Below are 14,140 nucleotides of genomic sequence, written 5' to 3' on the forward strand. Positions count from 1 at the left end.
TTTTTATAGATCAGTCCCCTAGTAGGTAAATACTGGATGTAAATACTAGTCAACAGCAAACACAAGCAGGAGACACTAGCATCAATCCTGGACACTGCAGGCTTAGGTTACATCTGCAAGCTGAATTGAAATCAGCTCTCCAGATGTGCACCTCAAATACTAAGCAGCAGCTGGCAGTTGGACAGCCTGGACAAATGCCACCTGGCACAAAAAAGTATCCTTCCCAATGGACAACTTATCAGCCAAAACAAACTGCCATCAGACTCATGATTGATACGATGTGTTACTAAACATTTTCCAATGAAGCCATGTCCACAATTGCAACACTTCATTTCTAGTGCCTGCAGCGAATGGAGCGGGGGGCTTGGTTGGGTTCCAACAGCACCGATGATATTGTGTCACTCATCCTATAGGCAGAAGCAAAGCAACACAGGAGATTTTCCCATAACGATGGGTGGCACGAACAGCCAGCCAGGGACGTTGTATCTTTGTTCCCCTGGCAGGGCCGTAGGAAGAAAGTCACCTCTGGCTGTCACATGAACTGACACCATGAGAAGAAAATAACAGCTCTTCTTTGAGATCCAGGAGCCTTTCTCCTGCATCCAGCAAGTTCACTGTTCTTCCACAGATAAATGCCTAAAGTTGAAATGGGATCTGAGGCTACGTGGTGGTGGTGATGTTGCTCCCCACTTTTGCACCATAGGCTGATTGGGCACTTTCTCCAGGGAATGAAAGACCCATGCTCCAGCCACCCCTTTCCCAATCTGAAGGAATCTGAAGTCTACATCTCCTGCTTTCTTGTAGGTCCCTAACCACCAGGCTCCCAGCAAAGCAAGGCCAAGTGTGCCCTCCTCACCTCCTGTGTCATGCCAAGCAGCCAAATCCTTTTCTGCCTCTGATCCTATCTACCCATTTAATCAAAATATGGTTTCACAAAATGCACCAGCAGCAATGTGGACAAGAACAGGGGCCAGAACCCAGGACATGTTCCTTCCTAGGGGTGCCAGACTGAGGCTGCTTCTGGACTAAGTACAGACAGTCAAAAAGCCGGAGGCTGAATCAATTCAGTCTTTGCAGGTGAGTCTAAGCTGCGTCGATTAAACCAAGAAGCAAGTGAACAGACATTCACTTTTGATTCAGGAAATGCTGCCGTATGCCTGCAGCGACTCAGGCCAGAAGCCGGGGGCACTAGAGCATGCCTCCCAGCCTGCCAGCCACTGCCAAAGGGGAGGGACTGAAGCGCCAAGGTTTCCTCCCCTCCCTGCTCCAGTGGAGGGGACGTGGCCAGGTCCCAGCCCTGGGCTAGCATGCTGGAGGGTGGGGGTTTAAATACTCTCCCTAGACCACATCAGACCCCAACCCTGGTCTGCCTGGGAAGGGGGCAGGCAGCGCCTGCCAGGCTTCTGCCCTCTCCCGCCCCCCTCTCGAGGCTGCCAGGCTGAGGAGAAGGTGGATGGGGGAAAAGGTAGTGGCACTAAATTCATAAAAGTTTGAACAAGAATAGTTTTCTCTCTGAACTGAGCACGTATTGAACGCAGCAATTTGCAACTTCAAGCACACAAGAAGCAACCACCCAAAATCTTTGCCTATGCTAAAATGCAGCCCAGGAAAACACAGGGTGAGCACACACAACTTAGTCTACCTTATAATGTAAACCAAGAAGGCAAGAGAAAGCCTTGCATAAATCTTACGTAATCCCAAGTGTCTCCTTACAGCCAGGTATTCAAAAAGTCCTTCTTGGGGAATCGGCAGGTGGTCTTAGGTGTCGGAGCAGAGATCTCACAGGCCTCATCTCTACTTGGGTTTCTACAGGCACACTTTCACCCCTTTGGGTGCCTTGACACTAGTGTGCTTGTTGTCACCTATAGCACCTTTGGCAGGTCAGGACTCTCACGCATTCAGTGTCTTTTGTCTCTGCTTAGGTATTCCTGTCTCCCACCTTTTACTGGTTCTGTTTTATAATGTAAATGTAGCTCTCTGCTTTTTTTGGTCACACCAGCCCAAGCAGTCCCTCTCCTGTTCCCTTAGCTCCATCTCCAGCACACATGTGACTATTGTTTTACTTTGCCAACACTTCCCACCTCTCAGTCTGGTTGGCGGGGCTTGGCCTTATGTTCACAGGTGGCAGGGGACTAGTCCCTCCAGCCCCCCTAGACCTCATATGGGTTTGCCTGGGGGGCAGTCCCTCTCAGGCTGTTGCCCACCTGCACCAGCAGAGATCAGGGGGCACGGGGAGCATACTGAGCTGAGGAAGTGGGGATTAAAGCCCCTCTGAGACCCCAGCTGGGGCAGTCCCTCTCAGGCTGTTGCCTCCCCATGCCCCCACCCCCCCTACTCCAGCAGGAAAAAGTCTGATGGGGCTGCCCCCTTCCCCAGGCAGACCCAGCTGCAGTCGCCAGCTGGGCTTCCCACCCTCACCCCCTTGTTGGCCAGCCCTCACTGCTCTGGCTGGGGAGCAGAGGGGCAGGGCCAACAGCAACTGACAGCACAGCACAGCCCAGCTCAGGGCTGCAAAGCATGTTGGGATGTCAGGGGACTGTGATTTAACTTGAACCAGGAAGGGGTCTGGGACAGAAGTTTCATAAACCAGCTTGACCTAAATTAGTTAAGTCCGATATTTATTACGTTCAACCAGGTTTATCTTAACCCAGTTTTAGCCATTTTGAAAGTGGTTTATGTGCACTTCTGTTCTGTTAAAGGCTTAGAACAGTTTCTGATCACTTAAACCACTATGTGCAACTTCTGTCCCTAGTCCTGATGACTTCTTCTGACTCCACCTCCACTTTGCTGAGTAGATGTGAATTCAAACTCTTAGAACCTTGTCCTGGGCAAGTGCCCTACCACCAGGCTATTGGGCTAAAAGAAAGGAGGGTTTCCTCCTCTTCCTCCACACATCCTCCTCCTAATAATTTCTCCACCTGGCTTTCTTCTGATTAAAGCTTTGGGGACTTGCATGACATTGAGTTCTCCTATGCTCTGTAGTGACAGGAAAATTGACCATAGTGGGTATCTTCTGAGCATGCCCAGAAAGACAAGGATAAAACAGTTAGAAGCAAGGATCTAAGTTCTGCACACGTGGCATTTCAACACCTGAACAAGAATTTGGGCCATCACAATCCTAGCTTAGCTCACGAGACTTGGAGTAGCACCAGCAAAGTCTACGTGGAGTAGCATTACAGAAGTGCTGCTCATCTGCATTGGAAAAATTAAATCCTGTCCTCCTGGATTCAGACTGGCAGTTGCAGTAGTAAAAGCTACAAGATGACAGGGATTATTCATTTTTACCACCAGTGTCATCTCACCAGACTCAGGAGAGGATTTAGCAGACAGTAGCAAAAATGCCCTAGCACTCATCATTCTGTTACCAGGGCAAGGGCGGGCAATTATTTTGGGCAGAGGGCTGCTTACTGAGTTTTGGCGAGCGATCAAGGGCCACATTATGGGAAGCCAGGGGCAGATATATATTAATTTTCTAAATTTTTAGGGGCCCTGCAGGCCAGACAGAGTGGCCTGGCAGACCACATCCGGCCCACGGGCCATGTTTTGCCCACCCCTGCACTAGGGGTTCCCTCTTTGGCACAGTGAATGCAGCTCCAATCCAAAAAGCAGTGTCAACACTTACCACTGCCTCCAGCTGGGATAAGCAGTTCCAGGGTGGCAGAATTACAATCCAGTCTCAAGTGTTTGTGAAATTTGCTACCTCCCCCCTTCCCTTTTCATGCTGATTTTAATATATCAGTATATATTTTTATGAAGATGATTATAGTGAGGGAGGGGAAAAGACAAGAACCACTCAAATATTCTCCATGGAAGAATGGACAAGGCAACCCGGCTCTTATTATTTCCAGCTGGGCCACCAATTTCCTGTGAGCTGCAAGTAAAACAGCACTTGCTTTTTTGCCTCTGTTCTCCTGCTTCTATAAATGTAGATAATAGCAAACTTCAGGGTCTTATGAACGTTAATTATGTACTTTAAGATCCTTGAGGGCTGCATAACTGCAAAGTATTAGCCGATGGTTATGAGCCATCTACAGACACATGATAGTAAATGATGGGTGTCTGTCTAGCTCATCAAAAAAGAGGAAACAGAAAGCTTGGAATTTTAGTGGTTTTTTGACTTGCAGGATTTCATTATGATCCAGTACTACAAGCCCTGCAGCATTCAATGCTATGGATTAATACAAAACCAGTTTGGCAACAAGCCGTAAAAATGTCATTGAAAAATGCGGGAGCCCAGAAATGTTCAGATGTATCACAGTAACATTCATGGGTATAGAAGCAGAACATACTTAAAAGTCTACTATAAGGGGCTGCAGGCCAGATTTGTACTGAATATTTCATCTGGTTTTTGATTATGCATTTAACAAATATGAAAAACTACCACCTCGCATGCATCCAAGAAGTACAGTAACACATCATCTTAGAGGATTTAGAACAGACAAGACTCCTGCATCTCTTGGGAATAAAAACTCCATTTCAAGTCGTATACAAATGAAAAGGGAAATTTTAAATCTTAAATTCTGAATATTTACCTTTTTAATGAGAATGATAAAATCAACTAGTGTATTAAAGAGTAGCTTTTACTAAAAAATAAAGTAGAATATTTACATAAGTAGAAATGACTAAGAAGAAAGTAGCTGGAGGCTGAGAACAGGCTATAGTAAAACAATTAAAAAGATATGAATTCAGTATCTGATCCTTCAAGCAGGCTTGTTACTTCCCTGGACAGATTTTTTATTTATTTATTTTAAACTCCCATACTATTTGTATTGCCACCTTATTCATTTAAAATTAACTTTAACATAGGCACTTGCACTGCAACTGAATAGATGTATAATCTCCACAAGATACCCAAATATTTTTACATAAGACAAAGAAACCAAACCAAACAGTGAATGAACATAGACCAATTTATTTTTACATTAATTATACACATTTTTACATTAGTTATACATACTGTATAGGATGGCTCATCTTTCATTTTTACATGATTATATAAAGGTGTTATATTACAAAGAAAATGCAACCTCGATAGAAAAATACCCATACTGATATTCATCAATACATAAGTTGTCAGTAATTACAGTATTTGACATATAGTGGAAACAGAAGCAATTCATTGGGAAGAGGGTTGAAATGCAGTTATCCTAGTGATACAATTCCTTTAAACATACCGATAGATTTTTTTGTTCTTTACTGAAACACCCAGTTCCCTTGCTTCACATTTTATGCAGTATCTATAAATAACTAATGCCAGTTGGGTTAGAATCTTTTTGCTCTGACGAATTCAAAGAATTTCCTCTTTGCATTTAAAGTGAGCTTCAATTGCAAGAGAAAATGGGCTAATATATGTTTTTACCAAAGCAAATCGGCAAACAGCTTCTTACCTGTGCAGATATAATACTTTCACACAAGTGGTCGAGTGAACTCATACATCTATCCTCTGTCAAAAACCACACATCTTCACAGTGATTCACATGGCATAGTGTAGGACACATTGGTCTTTAAAGCACTAGTAACATCATAATGTCTGAATTGGCAAGATCCATCATTTTGAATGAGGCCTCGCAGTTCAAGTTTTGAGTGCACTTTAACTTACTATTAAATACTTTGGCATCTTTAAAATGCCTGTACTGTGTAGCTAGGTTTATATTCACACACACACACACACACACACACCCCATAAATACTTAGCCCATTGCAGGTTTATTTCCACCAGTCCAAACACTGTAAAAAATATGTAAGCAATCATGCCAGCTCAGTGGTCAAGCAAACATTTCACTGATGCGGGGCATCAGTCTTTGGGTCCTAAGATTCACAACTATTCTCTTTCTTCTTGCTCTATGCTCTGACCAGTGTAACATTGCATTTTCCAAAACATGCAGACAGGCCCTTTGAGAATTTGGTGCTTAGACCTGATATCCTGATAAAGTCAGTTAAGTTTTGCTAGAACTAAGAGGCTAAACTTCCTTCTTGCTCCTTCTTAGCATTTGTAGCCGCCAGGAAGAATGGAGACACTGGAATAGCAGGGGAGAACTAGAACTGCCTGCCTGCCTTTTAATCTGGACAGCTACTTTGCAAAGGGCACCTAGCCAAAGCTCGATTGTTTTTGGCAGTGCCGATGTTCTAGACATTTCTGATTAATATATATTTTTTTTAAAGAAAAAATTAATGCCAGGAAGGAAATATTTGAGTGAGCAGCCTATCTTTTAAAAAGATTTGTCATGTGAGATTATGAAATTACACCATGGTTTAAAATTAAGGGCAGACTAAAATACATGACAAAACATGGGATTTAACTCCGGTCAGGTTTGGTCTAAGAAAATTGTTGAAAGGGTTATTGAACAGCTGTTCATAGAACAACCACAGCCAGTTAAACCCTGTTGACAGTACCGTTTCAAATACATTTTTCCTAATTTAGATGTTTCTTTAGAGTAAGGTGTTCTCAATTTTTTTTATTGCTAATAGAAGTTAGTAACACTACCCATGCATCTGAGTTTTATGAATGTTATTTTTACAGCTTAAGTATTAGCAGAAGCAAAATATATGTACTCTGGAATTTAGAGGGAACTCCCATGTATTGTAATGCAGTATGCGATAGACTGCTTCTGCAGGTAATGAAAAAAGGGCACAGAGATGAGATGTTGAGAGATTATTTATAAAGATAGAAGACTGAAAGTAAACAGACAGAAAGCTAGCACAGTTGGGAACTAATTTCTAACTAAGAATGTCATGCTTTGCATAGGTCCTAACTACTTTTAACTATCGTTGTCATAAACCTGTTAAAAGATTTGTTTAACGGATCTTAAAAGTTTTAGGGGTTTAAAAAATTAGCACTGCATGCAAACTGGATTTTATTGTAAATGCAACCCTGTATTATTCATTACAACCTTTTCATCAAGAAACTAGTGCAGAATCCATGTTGTGTTAAGCTTCCTCATTTCTATATGCAACAAAAATGATAAACATCTCTATCCAGAGTATAATAATATTCCTTTCATTAGCTGCATAAAGAAACTGAGCAGATTAACCTTACAAAAAACAGTTACACCCTGTATCTACCCAGTCCAAACCTCCTACCCTCCGGTTAGTCAAATTTTAGACCTAACATCCTTTACAGTGCTTCCTTAGCAAACTGTGGCACCTGGCAAAATAAGAATCAGTGAAGTCATTCTCTGTAGGCTAGCTGGTATCTTGTGGGCAGTCTCATACTGGCTTTTAGTGGATTGCTGCTATTTTACATACACTGTCATAATTAGCACCTTTTGGTAGTCTCAAAGACAGGACAGTCATTTTTTACCCCTTCCTCCATAACCCACTGCTTACACTGTACTTCGAAAGTTTCAGAAAGTGAAGATCTCAATCTGGTCCCTGTCATCAATACCTTTCACATGAACATTTAACTTAAAAATTTGCTGGCCTTTTTTTTTTTAACCTGGTCCTATTAGACCTAAACATTTGGTTTATCCTGTTTTTCCTAAAGCTTGAATGTTGTTTTCATATGCAAATATGAAGATCTCTATTAGTACAGGAAGCCAATTCATTCTAACATTCCCTGAGTTGCTGAGGTGCCTTGAAGATGCATCCTTACCCATCACAAACCTAACCTGTACCAGCGTACTAGCAAAGTCTATGCTGAGTCCCATTGTAGTCGAATAAAAAAAAACTCTGAATGGGCCTAGGAGGTCTGTTAGAGGATCTTGATATACATTATCACAGGCTAAAGAAAATGAAAACGTACTTACACAGGGAGACACTTTAAGGCCTAAAATTGTAGGAGGTTTTCATTGGTTGGCAGTGCAACTATACAGAACTCATGTTCCCATTTATCAACTGAGATGTTCAAGAGAAAATACAGTTATGCTTGTTTGAAGATAACAGTCTATTTATACAGTTACAGTCAAAGCTTGAACTCTGGGGAAAAAACACCACTGATCAACTGGCTGCAAGTACTAAATAAGGCAGAGCGTATTGATTTAGGGATCTTGTAGAATCAAACTGCAGCATACAGGAAACACTGATGATGTACACTTCCCAGTAAGGACCATTACTTCCAGTAAGGTCCATTCCAGTAAGGTCCTTGTTTCCCAGTAAGGACCTTGTTACTCTGAAGGGACCCAGTGATATGCTGAGTTTAAATATTAAAGTATTATACACAACTTAAAAGCTTGAGATCTAGGTTTCAATGCAGATGAGAATTACCAAGTGGATTCACTATAATAAATCCAGAGATCATATTTAAAAATTGAAGGCAATTAAAAGACTAGAATAAGTTACCTGGAATAACACATCTGAATCTCTTTGCAATCCTGAAATGCCTAGTTTTAGACAAAAATGGGCAGGAAGATAGTTTGGGAATGCAAACCAGAAATTTGTTGGCAGCTTCTGATTTAGGCATTAACTTTATACCACTGACTTTGAGACCTCTATTGACTAACATTAATAGTACAAAAAGGCAGCATAGTGAAAAGCTGAAATCTTGACATTTCAGTAAAGTGCATGAACTTGTCAACATACATATGGCTTTATTTTGACCTTAACGGAGGTGTGGGATTCAGTGATGGTGATACCAAGTTCTTTACTATTTTATTGAGATTGGCAATTTTTTCTTCTAGTAAGTAGTTTTTCTTCTCAGCTGTTTTCTGCCGCTGTTCTGTCATCTCCAGAGCTTTCAGCAATTGCGCATTCTCAACATAGAGATCCTTAACCATCGCATCTGCTTTAGTATTCTTGGAAAGCTAAATAGTGAATGAGAAATAATTACTCCCAGCTATATTGCTATGAAACGAATGGAAGTGAGAGCACTACTGGCAAAGTAAGGAAGCCGTTTCAATTTTTGACTGAGCGCTCATCTTAAAACATGACCATCAGAGGAGATCACCCACGGTATAGACAAACCCAGTTCAGTCCTTTCCTGTACAGACACTCCCTACTGAAAAAAGCCTAGGAGCAAAGTTAACTAAGAGAGTTGTTATAGGTCTGCAAGGGAAAGAAATCGAATCTTTAAAACCTTCCTCATGTGATTGGCACTTAAAGCTTGCAAAATCAGGCCTCAGCTCTCACATGCCAGAGCTCATCATTAGATGTACTACTGGCTACTGGAAAGCAGCACGGCCTTCCCTCTAGTTGGAATAACTGGGTGAAGTGTCCCATCAACGTGTTACTCTGTACAAGGCTTAAGGGCATAGTTGAAAAAAAGGTTGTGTAGAGAATGCACTTCTCCAAACACGACAATGCAAATAATGTGCATTCAGTTCATACAGCTGCAGTACTTATAGCCCCCAACCTGATCAGCTCCCCGTCTTGGTCAAAACTTCTAACAGCTGCCCTTTGAAAAGGGATTCCCCTTCATCATTTCTATGTAGTTAACCAAAGTACAATTACATTAAGAAGGAGATAATAGAACTAATAAATGCTGTGTGTTTAACCAATGCACAGTTCACTAGCTCATGTTATAATGAACGTAATAAGCAACAGGTTAGAACAGGCATTATATACTTGAACAAATTATGCACTTATCTGGCGGGCATATAATGGAGTATACAGCCAAGCACAGTGATCCTTTGAGAACAGCCATGAGGGGGACTTAAGCTATTATACAAGGGCAGCTTTCAGTATTGCATTTCATGGATTTTTGCAAGGGGGGGGGGAATAGTCCTAAAAACCCACAAAAACTCTACAGTTGCAGAGCTCTTCCCCTCTGCTTTATACTTCTATTGCTTCCCATCTTACATTTTTATTTGTAAAAGAGGAACACCTTTTCAACACTTCATCTAGTACTTGTGAAGGAACTAGGTCAGGGCTTCTAGCACTTCTAGACACCAGAAAGGGCAAAAGATAGACCCTTTAGGCATGTCCCTGGGAGTGGGAACATGCATTTCCCTGGGAACAACTAGCAACAGCATGCATCTATGCTGCTGCTAGTTGTTCCTGGGCACGTGTCTGCATGCATGCTCTGTCATGTGGCAAATTGCCCCAGGGTGGGGTACCGGAGGCTGGGACCAGCACGTGGGCTGGCCCCAGCAGCCTTAGCTGGGAGCCTCCTGGAATTGCAGTGGTGGCCAGGCTGGCCAGGCTGTGGTTTCTGGCAGCACACACTGCTGCCACATGTGCCACACTGCTTTTTTTTTTTATTGCCTTTTTTTTTTTTTTTGACACTGGGATCTCCCAGCATCAAAAAAACCTGCTGCACTCCAAATTAGGAGCATGGTGAACGTATGCACATGCAGCACGTGCAGTTTGTGGTGCCGCAGGCTGGTTTGCAGCGCTGCAAACCACATGTGCATGCTCGTAGGGATGTGCCCTATGAGAGTAAGCCAGTTTATGGATAAATCCAACTACAGTGACTACTTCAGAGTCCCAGGGCTGGGCCACCAAGGACTTATTTCTTCCTGCCTAGACCTTCTGCAGCAGTGATTCTCAGCCACGGGGCTGCAGCACCCTGAGATTCTGTGAGATCCTTTTAAGGATACTGCAGAGTACCCCATAGTATTAGCATTATCAGGTATGCAAGCATCCATGCATGATTCACAAAATAAACCCAGAGATTTCAAATAGAAATCTACAGTGCCAAAACCATTCTGTATTTCTGTGATCTTTCTGAGTTTTTTTGTCACAGAAGAATTGCTTTAGGATTTTTCCAGAGTCAAGAAATGAGTGGAAGCTAAAAACTGGCATTTTCCAAGGGGTGCCTTAAGTCTAAAAAGGTTGAAAAATCACCGTTTTGTAGCATGTAACCCCTGAAACCTTGTTCCTGATAAATCAATAGTATTTTTCACTTGGAGATTGTACTTAGAAGTTTAATGCTGGTGCCTTGTCACTCAGCCTGACAAATTCAGTAAGAGTTTCCTAATTTTTCTCCATCATCTTTGTTTCTTCTTTCTATTCAAAGTCACTACTCAACAGTTCCTCAGTATCCAGTGGGAACTGTACTATACTAAAACCAATCTTTGGAAGCTTCCTTGGCCTTATGGTCAATTCAATCACCTGCAAGGTGGTGGTGGTAGTGGGGTGGTAGGGGGATGGGCAGCATTCTGGGGCTTTCCAACAAAGCCACCCCTGTGAGAAACAAAATTATCTTGCCTACTTCAATCTAGTACACCAACAAAATTTAATTTTTAAACAAGTTCGTTGACTATTCTCTTAGGTATTTTTAATTTCCCCTCAAATAAATCAGCCAAAAAGTGCAAACTGCCTGACTTAATACTGTATCGTGTTGTATGACTCATCTGATTTCTGTAATTGATTTTGTTCACACAGAACCATTACTTCAGCTGACAGATTCTAAAGTACGTGGGATATGCCAGAGGAAAGTTAAGCAAGCTCTGCGCTTGGTATACCAAGTGACATGTGTACCAGTTCTTCCAGTATAAGAGATGGTTATTTGCATGCTATTACACTGCTCAGGCTTGAAAAATCTGGAATAGGTTAGTGTAATTTATGTTGTAGAACTGCTAAAAACTCATGGGAATTTAATTTTTGCCAGGGGACAACAGAAAAACATTTGTATAACTCAGAAATTATTTGCATCTTTTATGAAAAGAAACAGGAGCAAAACATGTTTCATGTTTGGGTAAAGTTTTCCTGTTCCACGTGCTATATGAATGACTCCTTAGAGGAAACCTGTGAGAAATGTAATTTCAGTAAAAGCATCTTTTCCCCTCTAAGCTGAAAATACAACTTTTTCAATTAATATTCCTCTTCTAGTTTGAATGGCCTTGTTTCCCATTTTTAAGCCCTACTGTACTGAATGCTCATAATTCTTTGTGAATTATTAATTATTATTAGTGAATTATTAATATGTAATATGTAAAGGCAGGAGGTGAAGCTCAACCTAGAATCTGGGTCTTAAGGACATTTGTGCAGGCATGCTATATATTGAGCTAGAAGCATGAAGGCTAAGTCCAGACAGTCAAAAATCCCGAAGATGATTCCATTCATCTTCACAGGTTAGTCTTAAACTGCGTAGATTGAACCAATAAGCAAGTGAACAGACATTCACTTTTGATTCTGGAAATGCAGCCACATGCTTGCAACTTTCCACGCCTGAAGCTGGTGGGGCTTAAGCATACCTCCCTCCTTGGCTGGAGGCGACAGCTTGGGCCAGGGCTAGTCTGCTCACTCTGTGAGAGAGAGGGGAGGGGGGTGTTGCAGGGGAGGTGTAAGACATTCTGATATGCTGGGGGATTGTGAGTCAACTTGAATCTGGAGGGGATCTGGCACACAAGTTCAGTAAACTAATTTAAACTAGATCAGTTCAGTCTGATACTACATCCAACCAGGTTATCTTAAACTGGTTTTGGCCATTTTGAAATTGATTTACAGGCACTGAACTTCTATTGTGTTACAGATTTGAACTGGTTTCTGATCATTTATACAGGTTTACTTGCAACTTCTGGGCATTTATACACATATGTTTGTCTGCTCTGGCGCACTGGAAATCCAGCACATCAGAGCAGACTTGATTCTCTGGAGCATGCGAACTGATGTACCTGGCACTGCATCACATGCATTTGTATAAATGGTGAAATGCGCATCAGTGCTAATAAAATGGCACTGGTGTGCCTATAGCAAAAACACCTTTGATGCGTTTTAGTTCAAAAGTGCGCCGCTGCCATTTTCTCAGTGCTGACGCGCATTTCGCCATTGATACGAAAGCATGTGATGCAGCACCAGGCGCTTTTCAAAGTGTCGGGCGCTGCATCACATGCATGTGTGCATACGTTCTCTGTCCCTAGTTAAAGTGTCTTTAACTAGCTACTTTGACCAAGTACCAATCTGGTAAGCTTTGCTCGCTGAGTTATGAACACAAGTTATGTCAGGGCTCCCAGAAAGAGAATGATAAAGCTTACTTGCTCTTTCAGTTGATTTACTTTATCTTGGAGAAGCCTCTTCACAAGCCTCAGTTTCTGTTCAACATCCATCATACGTTCTTCCATCACTTTTAGAAGCTGGTCATTACCTCCCTGAAAAGCAACAGTTATGTGAGTCAAGCCATATGCAAACAAACAACACCCCCCCCATTGGTCTTATTTCACTGCAGGTTATTCCTGAGTTCGTATACAATGTCTGAGTCTTCTTTAAGGCTTATGTCTATTAAATGGCTCATGCAGTAGCTTTAAGTGTCCTTATTAGCAGATTATAGACTTCTGGCTATTCAGTAATATTACTAAATCAGCTTCCTTCTGTCCAGTTCCTTCATGGATGCAACTCACAACCCAACAGAAAACAGTAACTCACTGCCATATGAATGCTTGCAACATCAAACTGTGCGCTGAGATTTCTTTGAATCGTTTGGGAAGAGGATTATTATATGTATTATAATACAAGATTATTAAGAACAGTATTTTGTGATACGCTGATTGGTGGCAATCAGAGGAAAGGAAATACCAACAAAAGCCAGCTGGTTGCCCATTTTTGAAGACATTTGAGTGTGCGTTAGCCAAGAGTCACTTTAAGATACGAGGCCCTAGAGAGGTCCATAGAAAAGCAACTTCCCTTGGCCTTGGATGGGCTGTTGGAGGAAGACAGTTTTTCCAAATGGAAGACTAATTGTTGCTTGTAATAGAACAGATTCTGTTATGAAGCTAATTGCAGTTAATGTTATATTTTCCTGGAGAGGCACCAAAAATCTCACAGTAGAAGGTTTTGTTTATATATGTAGCCTGCAAATAGTTTAAGTGTTTTGAATATACAGGAGTCATGTAGGAAGCAGCATAATGTGATTGTTCTGGATACTTTTCTAAAAGAAAATAATGTAAAAAGCAACCCCTCCCCACTATGTAGACTTACCACAGTTGAACAAACTTTGGCTAGAAATGATCTTTTGTAAATTTAGTGGGATTCTCCGAGACATGGGTCAAATGCTACCTTTTATTTGGCTTTAAGTATGAAAGGAATGACTGGACAAGCAGAATAGTGTTAACTTTGCTGGTCTCAAAGGATTTGTTTTAATTGGCTCCGATTTGTAATGTGTAATTTTTGGGTTGAAATGAACTTGAAACAAATGACACTGTTTTATCTGAATTTTATATGAATTCCTAAAGTATCCCCTTGAATCTACAGGAAAAGAAGAAACCAACTCAAGACTCAGCATGAGATCTTTTGCATGAACCTAACTTAATTGAATCAAAACTGTTTT

The 14,140-nt window shown here is 41.6% G+C and overlaps 1 protein-coding gene across 4 annotated transcripts in view; it reads right to left on the bottom strand.

Annotated features, from left to right (window-relative positions):
* Window positions 1-4,896: 4,896 nt before the first annotated feature.
* The window catches only part of NIN (ninein), a 93,561-nt gene continuing 84,317 nt past the window's right edge, over window positions 4,897-14,140 (bottom strand). For all 4 annotated transcript variants that reach the window (XM_014595142.3, XM_059723389.1, XM_019494080.2 and 1 more), the window contains 2 exons: window positions 12,852-12,965; window positions 4,897-8,738 (listed from right to left, as the gene is read on the bottom strand). In XM_014595142.3, coding sequence (XP_014450628.1) covers window positions 8,526-8,738; window positions 12,852-12,965 — 327 coding nt within the window. In that variant the 3' untranslated portion in view covers window positions 4,897-8,525. The remainder of the gene's footprint in view (window positions 8,739-12,851; window positions 12,966-14,140) is intronic.

The sequence above is a fragment of the Alligator mississippiensis genome, chromosome 2 (assembly GCF_030867095.1).
Source record: "Alligator mississippiensis isolate rAllMis1 chromosome 2, rAllMis1, whole genome shotgun sequence".
In the NCBI taxonomy this organism is placed as follows: domain Eukaryota; kingdom Metazoa; phylum Chordata; order Crocodylia; family Alligatoridae; genus Alligator; species Alligator mississippiensis.